The sequence below is a fragment of the Gavialis gangeticus genome, unplaced genomic scaffold (assembly GCF_001723915.1).
Source record: "Gavialis gangeticus isolate Ggan-Ray unplaced genomic scaffold, GavGan_comp1, whole genome shotgun sequence".
NCBI lineage: Eukaryota > Metazoa > Chordata > Crocodylia > Gavialidae > Gavialis > Gavialis gangeticus.
Genome location: NW_017728997.1, coordinates 15684483 through 15698951, shown reverse-complemented (window position 1 = coordinate 15698951; position 14469 = coordinate 15684483). Strand labels below are relative to the sequence as shown.

General features: G+C 47.4%; 1 protein-coding gene across 1 annotated transcript in view; it reads right to left on the bottom strand.

Annotated features, from left to right (window-relative positions):
• Positions 1-10641: 10641 nt before the first annotated feature.
• The window catches only part of LOC109288829 (cadherin-related family member 3-like), a 37049-nt gene continuing 33221 nt past the window's right edge, over positions 10642-14469 (bottom strand). Inside the window, exons 15-19 of the mRNA XM_019504583.1 lie at positions 13942-14141; positions 12988-13007; positions 12857-12888; positions 11622-11670; positions 10642-10826 (exon numbers count right to left, since the gene is read on the bottom strand). Coding sequence (XP_019360128.1) covers positions 10642-10826; positions 11622-11670; positions 12857-12888; positions 12988-13007; positions 13942-14141 — 486 coding nt within the window. The remainder of the gene's footprint in view (positions 10827-11621; positions 11671-12856; positions 12889-12987; positions 13008-13941; positions 14142-14469) is intronic.

The following is a 14469-nucleotide window of genomic DNA, read 5'->3' as shown; positions in this document are numbered from 1 at the left end:
GAGGTGGAAGGCATATCTCCTCCCACCCTGTGGGGTTCGACTCCGTACCCTGTATGTGCCCTCTGCAAGGGAGCAAGAGACCTTTGCAAATGGGCCAAGGCTGCTCTGCTTGCTCTGCAAGCTAGGGCCCCTCCGCTGTGTCACTTCTGCTGCTAGATGGCAACTGAGAGTGTTTTTTGGGGCTTCAGCCCTGCTGGCACCCCTGCCAGGCCTGTGATTACAGGAGAATGATGACTTGTTGCCTGCCCTCGCACCAAATCCGGCTGTTTGCCCAGCAAACTGCAGCGAGTACGGGGAGAGAGGCGGGGGTGAGCAGAAGGCATAGGGTCCGTTAACATAAATTAATTGATAGCAGAGAGGGGTGCAGACCCAGAAGTGCTCACGTTTGAGACAGGAAGTGCCCATGGCTGCAAACTGCTTGAAAATTGAGCGGAGGGCGCTTTCTCAAATCTGGCAAATCCATGGATACTTGGAATGAGAAAGCAGACGGTTTGGATGGATGCTGACAGATGGGCTTCCCCGCTTTACAAGCAGCAGCAGAGCTTCTTGCCTTTCCTTACATTTAAAAATTCAAAAAGGAAGGAAATATCCCCAAAATAGCTCTCCCCTGCCATTCTCTCTCGAGTTTTCTACCAGAAAAGGCCCAAGAGGCTCAGAAAACCTGGTGACCCACCTACCTCTGAGTTTAAAAGTTCTCCCAACAGCTAAGGCCAGAGCAATGGTTTTCCCAGCACCAAAGTAAATGAAACATTGTCCAGCATGAGAAAGTGTAGTAGGAAGCCAGTGGTGACTTTGAAAGCCCATTGAGCCTCCTACTGTGCCCTCGTTACAGCAGAGAGCAGAAAAGCATGCTTTGTGAAGCTAGTTCAAAAAAATTAAGAAGCTGCTCGAGGGGGTGCATGGGGGGAATGGAAATAGGAAAGCACTAGGGATCTTCCACTACTCATTGTTCTGGCATTTCTCAATCTGGTGGGAACACATGGCTTTGCCATGGTAAACTCCTCACCTCTGCAGATTTCTTATTTGAACACAGCATCTGTATGAAGGCAGCACCCAGGGAGCCCCTGCTAGACCCAGTGCCAGCCTGCAGTAGATGCAGCTCCTGCACCAATTACTTTATCAACTCAATGGACAAAGCATTCAGCAAGGAGGAGAGGAAGGAAGCTATTCCCCTAACTTTGCTTTGGAAGATGCTGTAGTGTGAACTCAGGCTGTTTGTGGCTGCCCTGAACCCTCCAGCCTCACAGCTTAAAAGCTTGACCCAGAGGTTACTGTACATGTAGCTGGATCCGCAGGGAGTTGGTTAAAAGCTTCCTTAAAAACCTACTGTCATGTTTCATTTAAGATGCAGCCTTGCTCCTATTATTGTAAAGGGGAGTGTGTCCTTGATTTTGCATGGCGGAGTCCAGGTACGCGAGGAAGAGGAGCAGGTGCTGTAGCTGCAATAGCTCATCAGCTTCACTTGACGCCAGCCCTGCATCAAGGTAAGATCCCTCCGGTGTTGCTGATGACTCGGCCTTTGCTTTTTGCAGCTACACTTTTCAGGGGAGTCTTTGCACTGACCTCACTGGCAGCTGGATCTCGATATTGATCCCCGGATACCTGCAATCGCTCATGCTTTCCAAGTGCTGGCACGGCCTTTGGGAGCCCCATAGAGTGAGCCCTCACATCTGTATATCCCATTTGCAGTGTGTGCGCATTGGGGCACGGATTCATTCTCGCCTCCTCGTTACCTCCTGGCTCCTGATATGTTGTAAATTAGTAAGGCTCTAGCAGCAGCCGCAGCTTCCCCAGGAAGACTGTGAGGGTGCTAATCCTTGTGACAACAAATGCAGCTCCCATGGGGCTTGTGAGCTGCCAGAACAGTATAATTGCCATTCTCCCTGCCGTCCTCAGCAGATAAGCACAGGCTCTGCTACGGGCCTGTGTTTTAGTCACCAGGCAGGTCTTGTTTGATCTCCTCCTTTCTCTGTAAGAATTTGTCCCAAACTTTCCCATATGGCAGAAGGCGTGGGGTCTCCAGTTGAGATCATGCCCAGGTATTTCAGTGGCTACCAGGGACCACTTGGTTTATTTTTGGCATCCCAAAATACATCTGCAAGGCTTTTATCTGAGCTGGTTTCATCAGAGGCCCAGCCCTTGGGCATCAAGTCTGCCACGCTCAGAAATGCAAGCTTTTCTCCAGTTGCATGCTCCGTGCATCCGGCAAGTCATCTGGAGGGATCCCTGCAATGCAAAGGGGAGCTGAATCTGTGTCCAGCTGGGATTGCTGGGACTCCAGCTGTGCAAGGGAAATCCTACCCACTGTGACTAATGACCTGCTCCCCAAAACATAGCATTGGCCGCTATCACAGTCCCCTCTCTTGCCTATATAGACTGCCTTTGGGGAGGGACTGCCTGGGACTGTCTGTGCATCCCTGGCCAGTGCATGGGCTGTGTGGTAGTATCCATGATTAATAGCAATAAGAAGGGGTGACTGCGGCCTCCCTGTGTCCTCTGCTCAGCTGCCCAAGGGGCTGGTAGTCCATGCCTATCACCCCCCCGCCCGGACCTGAAATCCCCCCAAAGTTTGGCAGGGCTGGGTCTGGGACTTCTGGGTCCTTCTGATTTCACACTCCGTTGCTGGTCCCCTTTTGAGCAAAACCCCAGGGGCTGGAGGTCCTGCTTCAAGCAGTCTCTGAGACCAGCTCCTTGGCTCGTGGACGACTCGTTCTGGGTGCTGGAGACCCAGCGGGAGAATCAGGAGTGTTGTTTCCTGAATGGAGCTTCTTGCCAGGAGCCCAAGGCTGAATTTCCAGTGTGCGTAGCTTCACCTGATGTGCAAAGGTAAAAGAGCCCTGTGCCTCTGCAATTTTGTTGGTTTCTGTAGGGCCGCTTTCACCAGCAGCCTGTGCGCTGAAGGCCTGGGCTATTGGGGGACTGGGCAGTCCGAGACTGCCGGTCCGCTTGCCTTCTTCCCTCTAGTCTTGTGTCTTCCTTGCTGTTTCCCAAATAAAAACCAGCCCAGCTGCAAGTGCATGCCTGGACCTTTGCATGCAGGCATGTCCAATCGCTGCTTGCACGCGCGCATCCCACGAGACATCCCTGAACTCTCAGAAACTGAGCAGCAATCTTTACAGCAGATCCTCTCTTCCGTCCCCTCATTGCAAGCAATGGGAGCGCGGCTGCTGTTCCCACCTGCTGCCAACGTCACACGTACAAGCGCCCAACCTGAGTGCTGCCCAGATCCTGGCCTGGATGAGGCCTTACCTCAGGAGTTCATGAGCAAAGGGAAAAGGTAATTGTGCCCAGGCTGTGGGGAGCCCTGGAGCAGCAAAAGTTTTGGAATGAACCTGACCGAGCTGTTTGCTTCTCGCCCTGTAAGGAAAGGTGAATAAATAAGGAGCGGTGCTTTCACTGCCTCCCGAGTTGCCAGCCAGCTCTTAAACCCTGCATTGACTTTTACTGCGTGCAGCAGTGGTTTACAGCGCAGCAATAAATGTCTTGCCTCCTCCCTTTGTTTGCCAGCTGCTCTCCACTCCCGCCCGTGCCCACGGCCTCAGCGTCGGGGGCACTTCCAGCTCAAGCAAGCAGCTGGTGGCATCATGCAGGCCAGATTTGTCAGGCTGCCTCTCCTCTGCCACCCCAGCCAGATAGTCTCGGGCACTCGGTTTCATTTGTCACCCTGTCCATCTTGCACTGTGCTGGTACGCGGCGTGAGAGGGCCCTGGCCCCAAAATCGAAACAGAGGCAGTGGGATGATGAGCCCCTGCTGATGTATGGGATCGGAGGGGAGCAGGCTTGGCGGAGGTCATGCAGAGCCATTATAAAGGTGCAGAGGTGACCAATAAAGGTGATGGCCCTGGACTTTTTCTCCTCCAGGCTCAAAGGGTCAGGGTAAGGATAGGGCCTGACTAGTCTCTGCCGGGTGCTCCACCCTTCCCCCTGGCTGGAGAGGAGCATTTGCTAGATGGCATCTTTTCTATGTGAGTGACTGTCTTTAAAACCACAGCTCCTTCCCTGATGTAGAGTGTGGGGGCAAAGAGGCAATGGAGAGCAGCTGGGCAAGGGACCCTTCTTCCAGTAATGCAAGCATTCAGCTGGTGGGATTTCAACCTGCTGGTGGTCTACCCTGGGCTCTCATTCGGCTGCATTAAACCCTGCATAAAATATGAATGCATGTCCCACTGGATCCCTCTCTCCACATCGATTTTGATCTGTTGGGCACGCGCCTCATATATCAAGGTCTCAGTCCTGTGGACCTGACTCCAGCAAGAAGTGTCACAACCACACTATTAATATGGCAAAACCAGGCACTATATAATGGGTTTTAATGTGACACGGCTGCAGGGGGCTTGCATGTCCTGCGGGGATGTCGGGGGCAGATACCCAGGGTCTCCCAGCTCCACTGGCAGTGCAGACGTTGTAATAGTTGGCAGCGGAGAGCCTGTCCCTGCACTATGAATGTCATAGGCTTTCATCTAATTAAAGAAAGCAACACAGTAAAATATCATCAGGTCTGCAGCAACATATTAAACAGCTCTCACTCTGGAAATAAGGCCTGATTATTTTGCTGACAAACTTAAATTAGGCTGCTACAACAAACGGTAATAAAGTATTCAAATTAAAAACAGATAACACCGTGCTCAGGGAGCAGCTTCTACTATGAATACCATGATATGGGAATGACATGGATGAGTTTGTCCCAGTTTTATTTTTATTTTCCCACTGCCAAAAAACTAGCCCATTTCTTAAGGGAGAGTAGCTCATGTACAGATTTTATGTTAATAATCAACAGGCCAATTAGTGGTGTGCATTAGTTGTGTACTAGCTATAATGCCCCCTCCCCCCCGATAACATGACGGACACATTTGCCTTGTGTTCTTGGAAAGCGTGGCTTGCCCCTTCATGTAGCCCAAAGCTGTTGGTGATTTTTTGGGGGAGGAAGAAGAGTTTACTAATTGCACATTCAGCCTCATGTCCTGATTGTGTTTTGTTTCCTGATGCTTTGGCATTTGGCACAGGCTGAGCTGAAAACACAGTATCAGCTGAGATGGCCACATGAATTAGAGCTGTTAACCAGCACCCCAAGCTGTAGTATGAATGTATGCAGATGAGAATGGGTTTCTAGAAGCTGCATGTGAGTGGCAGAATAGTTAAAGCTCCTGGCAGGATCTTTTTTTCCCTCATTATTTTTTAAAATTACCCTCGAGCATTTCCAAGACCGGTTGGAGCAGCATGGACCATCTGAACCAAGAGGGCACTGGCATCAGACAGACCCTCCTGGCTAATTTCCCAGCACCAGGAAGCTCCTGGCTTTGGGCCAATGCTTTGCAGCCTGGCTTGAAGTTGAGCCTGGTGGGGGGAATGTTCTCCAGTAAAAAACTGCTACTCTATGATATCTGAGCCCGATGGCTGCTCGCTGGAGAGCCACAGCTGCCTAGCACGAATGCAAGGCAAGGAAGCAGTCTCGAAGGCCCATTTTTCAGAGGTGTTGAGCACCCGCAGGTCTACCTGGCTGGAGCAGGGCTCTGGGTGCAAAATGCTCCTGAGAATCAGTCCCCACACACATAAACACAGCGGGGGGATCTGGGCTGAATGGGCAAAGCACAAGATACCTGTGTCTAAATCAGCCTGCTAGGCTGCTCCTGGGATTGTTTCCAAACAAAGCACCAAACAGCCCTAGGAGCTGCAGCCAAGTCCCAAATGTGTTGAATAGAGACTTCACCTTGTTCTGCCCTGCATGGCTCGCCTCTTAAATTATATGTAGTGGAAGTGCTTTCATGTGCAGATAATTAGCACTGCTAAGTGATGGGGCCAGGCAGCTTGACCTGTACTAATTAAGCCCTTTGCAGAAGGTACTGGGTATGGCCAGCGAGTGAAGGTAGTGGCATAGTCTGTCTGAAGGGCTGGCAAGGTGAGTTTGTTGCATGGGCTGTGGTAGTCTAGTAGCTACAGGCTCGGGGAGTTTTTAGGAGTGAATTGTGAGTTGTTTATGGTATAAAGACTTTCTCACAGAGGAAGGTTTTTGCAACACTTCCTAGAGCTTGTCTCCAGAGTCTCCTGCTCTCCTCTGGAAGGTTGTTCTACAGCTGGATTCTTTGCCCTAGTTCTCCTGGGCTTCAGAGCACAGAAATACATAGAAGAGAGTCCCCTTTGCCATTTGTATGTGTATGGGGGGCATTCAGCAGGCCAGGGGGTGGGAAGGCAAAATATTTGGCTGCTGTGGAGAGCAGTATGCAGGTAGGTGCATTGAACAAGTTCTCATCACCAAAGGGGAATGCAGACGAGAGAGCTGTTTATGATGATAAACAGCAGATGCAGGACTCTAGAGACTGAATGGCATATCTGACATGGCTTGCCGCTGTGCTGCCCCAAATATAAAGGGCCTGAAAGGTAGCACCCTGCAAGGAGGATTTGATCTACAAGACTTTAAAGCACCTAAAGGCCAAACCCTGAGCTGGGGCTTATCAGAACAACTCCACTGATTTACACAGAGATGTGGCTGGCCCTGAATCCAAAGTATTGTGCATAAGGAAAACCCAGCCGGTACATAGGTGAATGTCCAGTTGAAGGGTCAGTTCTGCACCCAGACTTGCCCTGCCCTCTGCAATGAGTGTTTAGGGAGAGCAGGATTGAGCCTTTGCTCTGAAAAGAGGGTGAGGAATAAACCTTTGTTCTGATGTGTGGAGTGTCTTTCTATCGGGCAGCCATTTGATAGCTGGATTCGTGCGTGTGCTCTCCCTGCCGAAATTGGTTTCCTTACGTGATTTGTACTGATTAAGGAGTATTTTAAAATATTTCAGTTCATATTATCTGCTGGTTCAAATAGTAAAATAGGGTCCGTCTGGGTGGGCTAAAAACAAAGGAGACCGGCTGAGCCAGTTTTATATGTCTGCAGGACCCATCACCATCATGCCAGGGGCCTTTGTTGACTCGGAGATTTGCTGTTCTTATGCAGAGCCCAATAAACCATGACGGTGAGAGCAAAGGGTGTGCTTTATCCAGCTCGGTCACATGGCCATAGGGAGAGCTGACTAATAAGTGCATGTACCCCCTGGACCTCCTTCAGGGCACTGTGCTGGGAGGCTGGTGACTAGACGGGGTCCTTCTGGGCGGTTGAATAACACGAAGATGCCCTGTACAGGAGCAAGAATGGCTTAGCAATGGCCACCAGCCCTCCAAAGGTCCGGCAGCTCAGTTCGGTTGCTAAACACCACCTGCTCTAAACCTCCTTTGGTCTCCCACCCTAGGCTGAAACCCCTTGAAGTACAGCCTCTCTCCTGAGACTCCTGGCACTAGTTGTTCTTGGTCCAGCTGTTCCTATAATTTAGTCTTTTTGCACTGCCAGCCAGAAGCAGGGAGCTGGCAAACAAACCTCATGCAAGGTTTTGATTTTTTTCCAGTCCATCTAGCCACCTTTGAAGTATTCCTCTGTCCTCTCTGGGGTGCACACAAACTTTTGCTTTTAGTACAGTGAGTTTATTAGCAGAGAGAGACTTTTCTTTTCTCTCTCTAAATAAAAAAACACAGCAGTGCTCCTCTCTGCATCCCAGCTAGTGTTGTTTCCCGTCTTGTCTGCAATAGCCTGCTGAATTGTAGCAGTGTCCAGAGGAGGATAATTGTCACAGAAAAATTATCTAGTCTTTCCCCAAGAGACCACCTGTAACAGGTGTACATGGCACGAGCCAAATGTTTGCAATCGACCCCACGTGGCGTACTAACATGCACTCGGAGATCTCTCTCGAAATTCAGGTCCTTCCATTAGTCACTTGCTAACGGCTCTTCAGGGAGGAGACTAGCACTAGAGTTTGGGATTTGTATAATTGCCTGGGAAAAAAAAAACAACCAAGGGCTTGAAACTCATTTGCTAGGAAGTATATGGGTGGCATGTCTATTCTGGGAAGGCATCTTGGCTGTAATAAAGGGAGGGCCCGAGATGGGCACAACCTGAGTGCACACCAGCGGTGTGAGGGCGGAATAGTCTGATGAATAGCTGGCCAACACTTTTTCAACCAAATATTTTCATGCAAAAGAATGTGGTTTCCTTAAAAATGAGAAAAGGTCCTTTCCCCCCTTGTTCAGTGGGACATTTGGAAATGAACTAGAAATGTTCATTTGTTTCTAATTGGCGGGCAAGGTGCTTTGAGTAGAGGTGATAGCTTTTAGCCCAACTGAGTAGTTGGAAAAAAGTTTGTTTCTAACTGAACTTTTCCATTTCTGATGTTGAAAGCCCCTTACTCTTTCAGACCTTTTGCTTTCTCCCCTGTCTATGCTTTTCTTCCCACCTCCCCTTACAATAAGCTAAATGCCATTCTGGAGCTTTCCTGAGTTCAGTCTCAGAGTTTCGTTTTTCCTCTCGCCGCTCTGTGACGTGCCTGGAGCTGGAGAAGTTCTCAGGAGCTATGGAGTTGGGGGACAAGCGGAAAAGACAAAGGTGAAGAAGTCTGACCTTCAGAATCCCTCTGTTATAGTCCCATGTGGTTATAAAACTACTTTGGCTTGGATCAGTCCTTTGGTCAGAAGCCAGGATGAGCTTTGCATGGCCTGCTTGCCCGGGGCAGCACATCTGCGTGCAAAGTGATCTGGTTCTAGCAAGGCGAAGTCTGCGAGGAATGCCACGCTTGTGCAATTCAAACGGCTTCATTTGTGGACAATCTGTTTTCTCATTTCTCTATATACACGATAAATAAAGAGCTTTCCTTCCACTAGCCTTCAGGGGTAAATGAACAGGAGACTTCTCAGTTTTTATGTACTGTACATCCAGAACTCCCTTCTCGTTTAGCTCCCGTGCACCGTGACGTCCTGATATCCCTGTAGGAATGTGCGTTAGTGGTGATGACGGCTGCATATAAGGAAGCTAATGAATATGTCAATTGACTTCTGTTTGAGCTTACCTGCTGAGTGTTGCTTAGTGATGCAAACTGAAATTCGGTTACCTAAAGACAATTGCAGACGCATTGATCCAGGAGAGCACAATGGCTGTGTTACTGTTGTTTGAAAATGTGCATTATCTGATGGACTGAGCACCCTCAAATGAATCTGAGGACATTGTGAGTGAGTAAAGTTTCACAGTAGGAATAGTGAACAACCAGTTGCTGCCTGGATGTAGTGCTCAATATCACTAGATCTTGTTGTCCAACCAACAATTCCCCTGCTCCATCAGCAGGTGTCTCATTTAAAAGCTGCAGCATAATATATTAGCTACATAAATTGGCTTGCCTTACCCAGAGAAATCACCTACACAGATGTTTATTGTAGACACCGGGGACTCCTTTCTCCCATCCCAATCCTCATTGCAAGCAAGATTGGCTTCAGGTCTAGTCTGAGTGTGTTTGAAGGGGAGCAAATTCCTGAAAGAAGTATGGATCATCCATACCCTGAAGCTGGCTGGCGTGATGCACGGTCCCAGCAACGAGTGACAGTAGGGGTCGAGGAGCATGTTGTGTAGCAGCCACATTGCCCTGGCTGGACTATTTGCTCCCCTTTAACTAACCAGGGTCAGGCTTGCACAGTGCCTGCAATAGGGGATCTTCAACGAGACACTGCAGTACCTGGCACTACTATTTCACCAAGTGCCACTCTTCCTTCTGGATCATCACCTGACCAGTGCCCCACTCTGGTGTTCAATATAACATGCTACTGGGCAAAGCAGGAGCACTCTGTGAATGAGAGGGCATGTTTGCGTATTTTGAATGTGCAAATAGTTATCAGGTAAAAGGCCAGTAGATTGGATTACGTGACATCTTAAATCCTTAGGTTTTGTAGGCTCAGGACGACTTGCTTTTGTGTATTGCAAAGAGCTGCTTTTGCACAACTCTATACTGGCTCAGCTCAAGAGATGTCATTTGGATTTGAGGTCATGACTGCTTGTGCTTATTAAAGATCCCATGCCGATACTCTGTAGGACCGGAGATATTCGCCTCAGCTGTCCAGGCTGTTTCTATTTTGAATTGCTGCATCTCCGCTCACCTTGTGCTTTTTATGGAACAGTATCCTTCCGTTCCTGTCCTAAACCACCGGGTAGATGTAGATTGTATGGTTAAAAACCTACTGTGTTTTACCCATGCCGAAAGGTATTTGGATAGCCAGATTACAGTTTTCAGGGTTTTCTTTCCATTATCAGTTTTGTGCATTTCAAACCCCAGTGGACTGAAGTTGTCTGTGAAAAGTCTGCTATGTGGTTTTTCTTTATTTTGTTCAAAGGTCAAAATCAAGCTAAATATATATTCTGAAGCTGTGCTACAACTTAATTACTCAATGGAGAGCTGCAGCTCCAGTTAGGACTTTAGTAAATGAACTTGGTGAGAGCTGGGACTGTGAAAGGCTAAAAGCATAAGATACAACCACAGTAACGGATTTACTATAATTGCATATGTTGAGGCTGTTCTAACACTGCAAAACAAAACCATAATTGGATTAAAATATTTATTGACGGTGCCTACCTGATGTTATCACACACACAACAGTGTTCTGTTAAAAAGTACATCCCAAAAGTTACAAAATAATGCCTTAAACCTGTTGTTATACCTACTCTGAAATTGGATCCAACAACAAATTCTCCTTCACCCACAAAACCCACTGCACTGATTTGTCTTATTTAACCTGTTAATTCTGGTAGGGAAGAAAAGTTGTTCTTGCTAACAAGGTAAATACTCCGATTTATGATTGCGAACCAGCCTTCAACTCCCTGTTAATGGGAGTCGTTAGTGGCGCAAGTTTTGCAGCGGGGAGCTTCTGAGACACTGAGTAGATGTTGGTCAACTGCATCTTCTCCATCTTAGCATCTTCCTTCTTCCACTTCCTTGCTCCTGATTTGCTGTTGAACAGATACAGGTTCCCTGTGACTACCCAGGAAAAAACATATAGAGGTTCTTTAGGGTAAAAGACTATATTTAAAAAAAAAAAAAAAAAAAAATCCATCAATTCTATACAGCCTTTGCGTAAATGATCTATTCTTCAACATTTGCCTTGCGCTAACCGTTCTGAGCTGTGGCACGACTCCCAACCAGGAGAGGCAGGAACAGGACCAGATGCTAGGAATGCAAAAAACTGTATATCCCTCCCATGTTAATCATCCAATCTGTGTCACTGCCAGTAATGCGCGATCTACCATTGTGCATATTTAACATTCCCCTTGTGGAAAAAAAAACCCAAACAGTCCACCACCTCTATGGTGAAGTCCTCATTACCAGGACAAGCTTTCTCAGCAATCATCGCATCACTTCCCAAATGCGCTCTCATTCCAGGTTGGGAGACTATACAAACTGAACACATCAAATCTGCAGTATTTGGGATACTGCAATATATGGGAAAGGTAATATTTTTTGGGTGCATTCAGGTGTGAATTTAAATCAATGCAATTTTGCTGCCAGCACTGCCTACGTGATTCCTTTTAGTGCCTTCTTCAATGTGGTGGATTTTTTTTTTCTTCTTTATCTGACCTCCGTACCCCTTCCTTGCATGCAATGAACAAGAAATGTACCTTAGCACATGCCCATGTAGAGGTTATACAGGTATAACTACAGTAGGATAACAGGTAAAACCTTCCCACATAGACACGTCCTATGTTTCGAAGCAATCCTCAATTCTAGATCACTTGGGTCACGTGTGCCCGCTTTTCCCCCAAAAGCAGCCATTACCTGGATCCCTTGCTTCTCCATCAAACTTTGTCTTGTATTTAGCTGTTTCCTTAGGAAGAGGAAGGAAAAAAAATGCTGAGACCCTTCTATGTGGCAGATGTGACTTTGTGGGCAAGTGCTGGTGGAAGCCAACCTGCTGGGCCCAGACTGCCTAGACTCTGCAAGTGAGCAAATTCGAAGCCCATTCTGCAAGGGACCAAGGAACGGGGCACAGTAGGGGCCAGAGGAGCTAGGGACAAGATGCAGGCATCTGTCAGGCAGCCAACACCCACTGTCCATCCCTAGCAAAGACGGAGGATGATCCAGTGACAAGGGCACTGGCTGAGGAGACTTGGGGTAAAGCCCTTCCCTGCTACATGTGTCGTATGAAACCTTGGGCCAGTCGCTTAGCATCCTTGTTGCAACAGTTCCCCATCTGTGAAATGGCATTGGTAGCGCAGCCCACTTCACTGGGGTATCGGACAGGGCAGAGCTCAGATGCCGTGGAAATAAGGAAGTGCCTTGGAGGAACAGAACATGGGCGCAAGCTTAGCACAGCTGGCGAGAGCCAAGCTGTGCATTTCTATTGCATGAAACATCCAGGTGTATTATTTCTGGGAGGTGATTCATTTTGACTGCCCGGTGCTCTGCATGCTTAGTTACTCCATCACACTGTTACATTTTGCATCATTGGTTTGGTTTCGTCCATTTTTTGCAAGCCTGCTGCATGTCATATAATATTCCTGCACCTGAATAGACAGGAGCGTTAGAGTGAGGTAGCTGTGCTGGTCCAGGCATTATGCAAGAGTCAAGGATTTCTAGGGTGGTATCTTTTATTGGACTAATTGCATAGTTGGCATAGAGAGAGACATGCTGTCAAATGCAAAGCACTCTTCATCAGGTCTGCAGAACGTCTTGAAGAAGAATGTCTTGCATTCAAAGGCTTGTCTGCCTCTACCCCAGCTATGCATTTGGTCCAATAAAAGAAATCCTGGCCTTCTGAACACACATGGGAGCTTAAATTCTTGGGACCTCTCTTCTGGCGACCCAAATGCAAATCAATTTATATACAAAATCCCATTCTGGCATTCAAGCAAAGTGGGAAGATGTCCAGCCTATTGGATCTGGACATTATTCCTCGCTCAGTTCTAAGTACTTGAGAACTGTGAAAGTTAGCCTGTAAACTTCGAGGCCGGGTCAAGGCGATTCAGAATCTGTTCCATATTGCACGGAATAAAATTGATAATTGTACTTACCATTACCACTTCTACTGGTTTCTTTTTGGCTCCTGTTTCAACAAGAAAAGGCATGTTTGATACCTCCGCAGAGCACAACAATTGCCTCTAGAGCAACTGGGAAAAAGGGCATGTAGGCAACGGTGTCTTACCTGGCATAAATGTCTCTACTCTGCAAAAGAAGTAAATAAAAAGGCGTCAAAACGGTTACATAAGCCTATGGCACGCTAACTGTTTACACTGGGTGCATTAAATACCTGGAGCACAGCAAATAGTGTCAATGCCTAAATTTAGGAGCAGCTCTGCAAAGCACTAGAGCCAAGGATTTGAGTGGCTGCAAGGGGTCTCGCTGCTTGGAGTTACTTGTGCTGGCTGAGAGTCGGAGCTTGCTGGAGAAAACAGGCTAACTTTAATAACAGAAATGGTACTTACTAGCCAGTCTCCCCTGTGATAAAGAGAGTATAATGGCCTGACATTTAATGTGACAGCACTTGAAGCAAAGGGCACGTGCTCTTGCTAATTTTAAATTGCATAATTAAATTTAAAAAAAAATGATTGGGGTAATTGTTGGTACAAATTAGGTACAGGATTCATGAACGTTTTCACACATACTCAGTGACTGTCTGAATAATTATGAATAAGGGAACAGAACAGCCAGTGATGCACCACTAATGAGAAGATGCAAAGATTTGGAGAAGCAGCAGCATGTTGCATTGGGAAAGGACTATTATGGCTAGTCAAAAACCATTTTTCTGAGGTTTTGTTTTGTTTTTTTTAAGCGGAAATGTGGATTTTTTGACTAAATTGTATTGTTCTTCCTAAAAAACTTTGTGCGCCGCAGAAAACATCCACTTTCTGTGGAAAACGTGGAAAACCCCAAAGTCTGCAGTTTCCTACTGAAAAAATGGAAATTTCCCAATTGCAAGAGAAATGTTTGTTTTGTTTTTTCAATGAAAAGCCTATTTTACTTATTTATTTAGAGGAAAATGCTCGTTTCATCCCCTGTTCCTGTAACCAGCACTCCATTCATTGAAATGTTAAATTAATAGAGGTGGATTGCTAATGTGCATGGTATTCGCTGTGCTGAAGAAATGCAGTACGCATACCCCTTCTCTGCTTCGGCGGTCTTGCTCGGCACGGTGAAGCAGGTTTCCTTGAAGCTTGTGCGCGTCCAAACCAGATGGCACCCCCAAGCCGCCAAGCCCACGGCAAGAATGGCCGTCAGGGTGAAGATGAAGGGAATGTACCAGTCCGTAGGATTGTAGGTGTTGACGGCAGTGTACATAATGGTCAGTCCTTTTCTGTGCTGTTGACATAAGTGTTCTTGTCAGAAAGAGCAAGCAACTTGTCCTGCCAGATGGTGGTTAATGTTTTTAAGCAAAAACTGGGTTGGTGAGTGAGTGTTTTGCTTGATAAAAAGTTCTCTGGGTATTGGTAATACTAACTGCATGATGTTCTGTTAAGGTCAAGGCAGCACTTTTTTTTTTTTTTAATTTCTCCTTTGCATCTAACGGAGGTGAAACCTCTTAGGTGACAGCCACAGATTGCATTTGCCGACGTAGAAATGCAAGCACACAAGGGGGTCAAATGCTTAAGGGAACACTGGGCAGTGGGGGGACGAGCTAAGGCAAGAG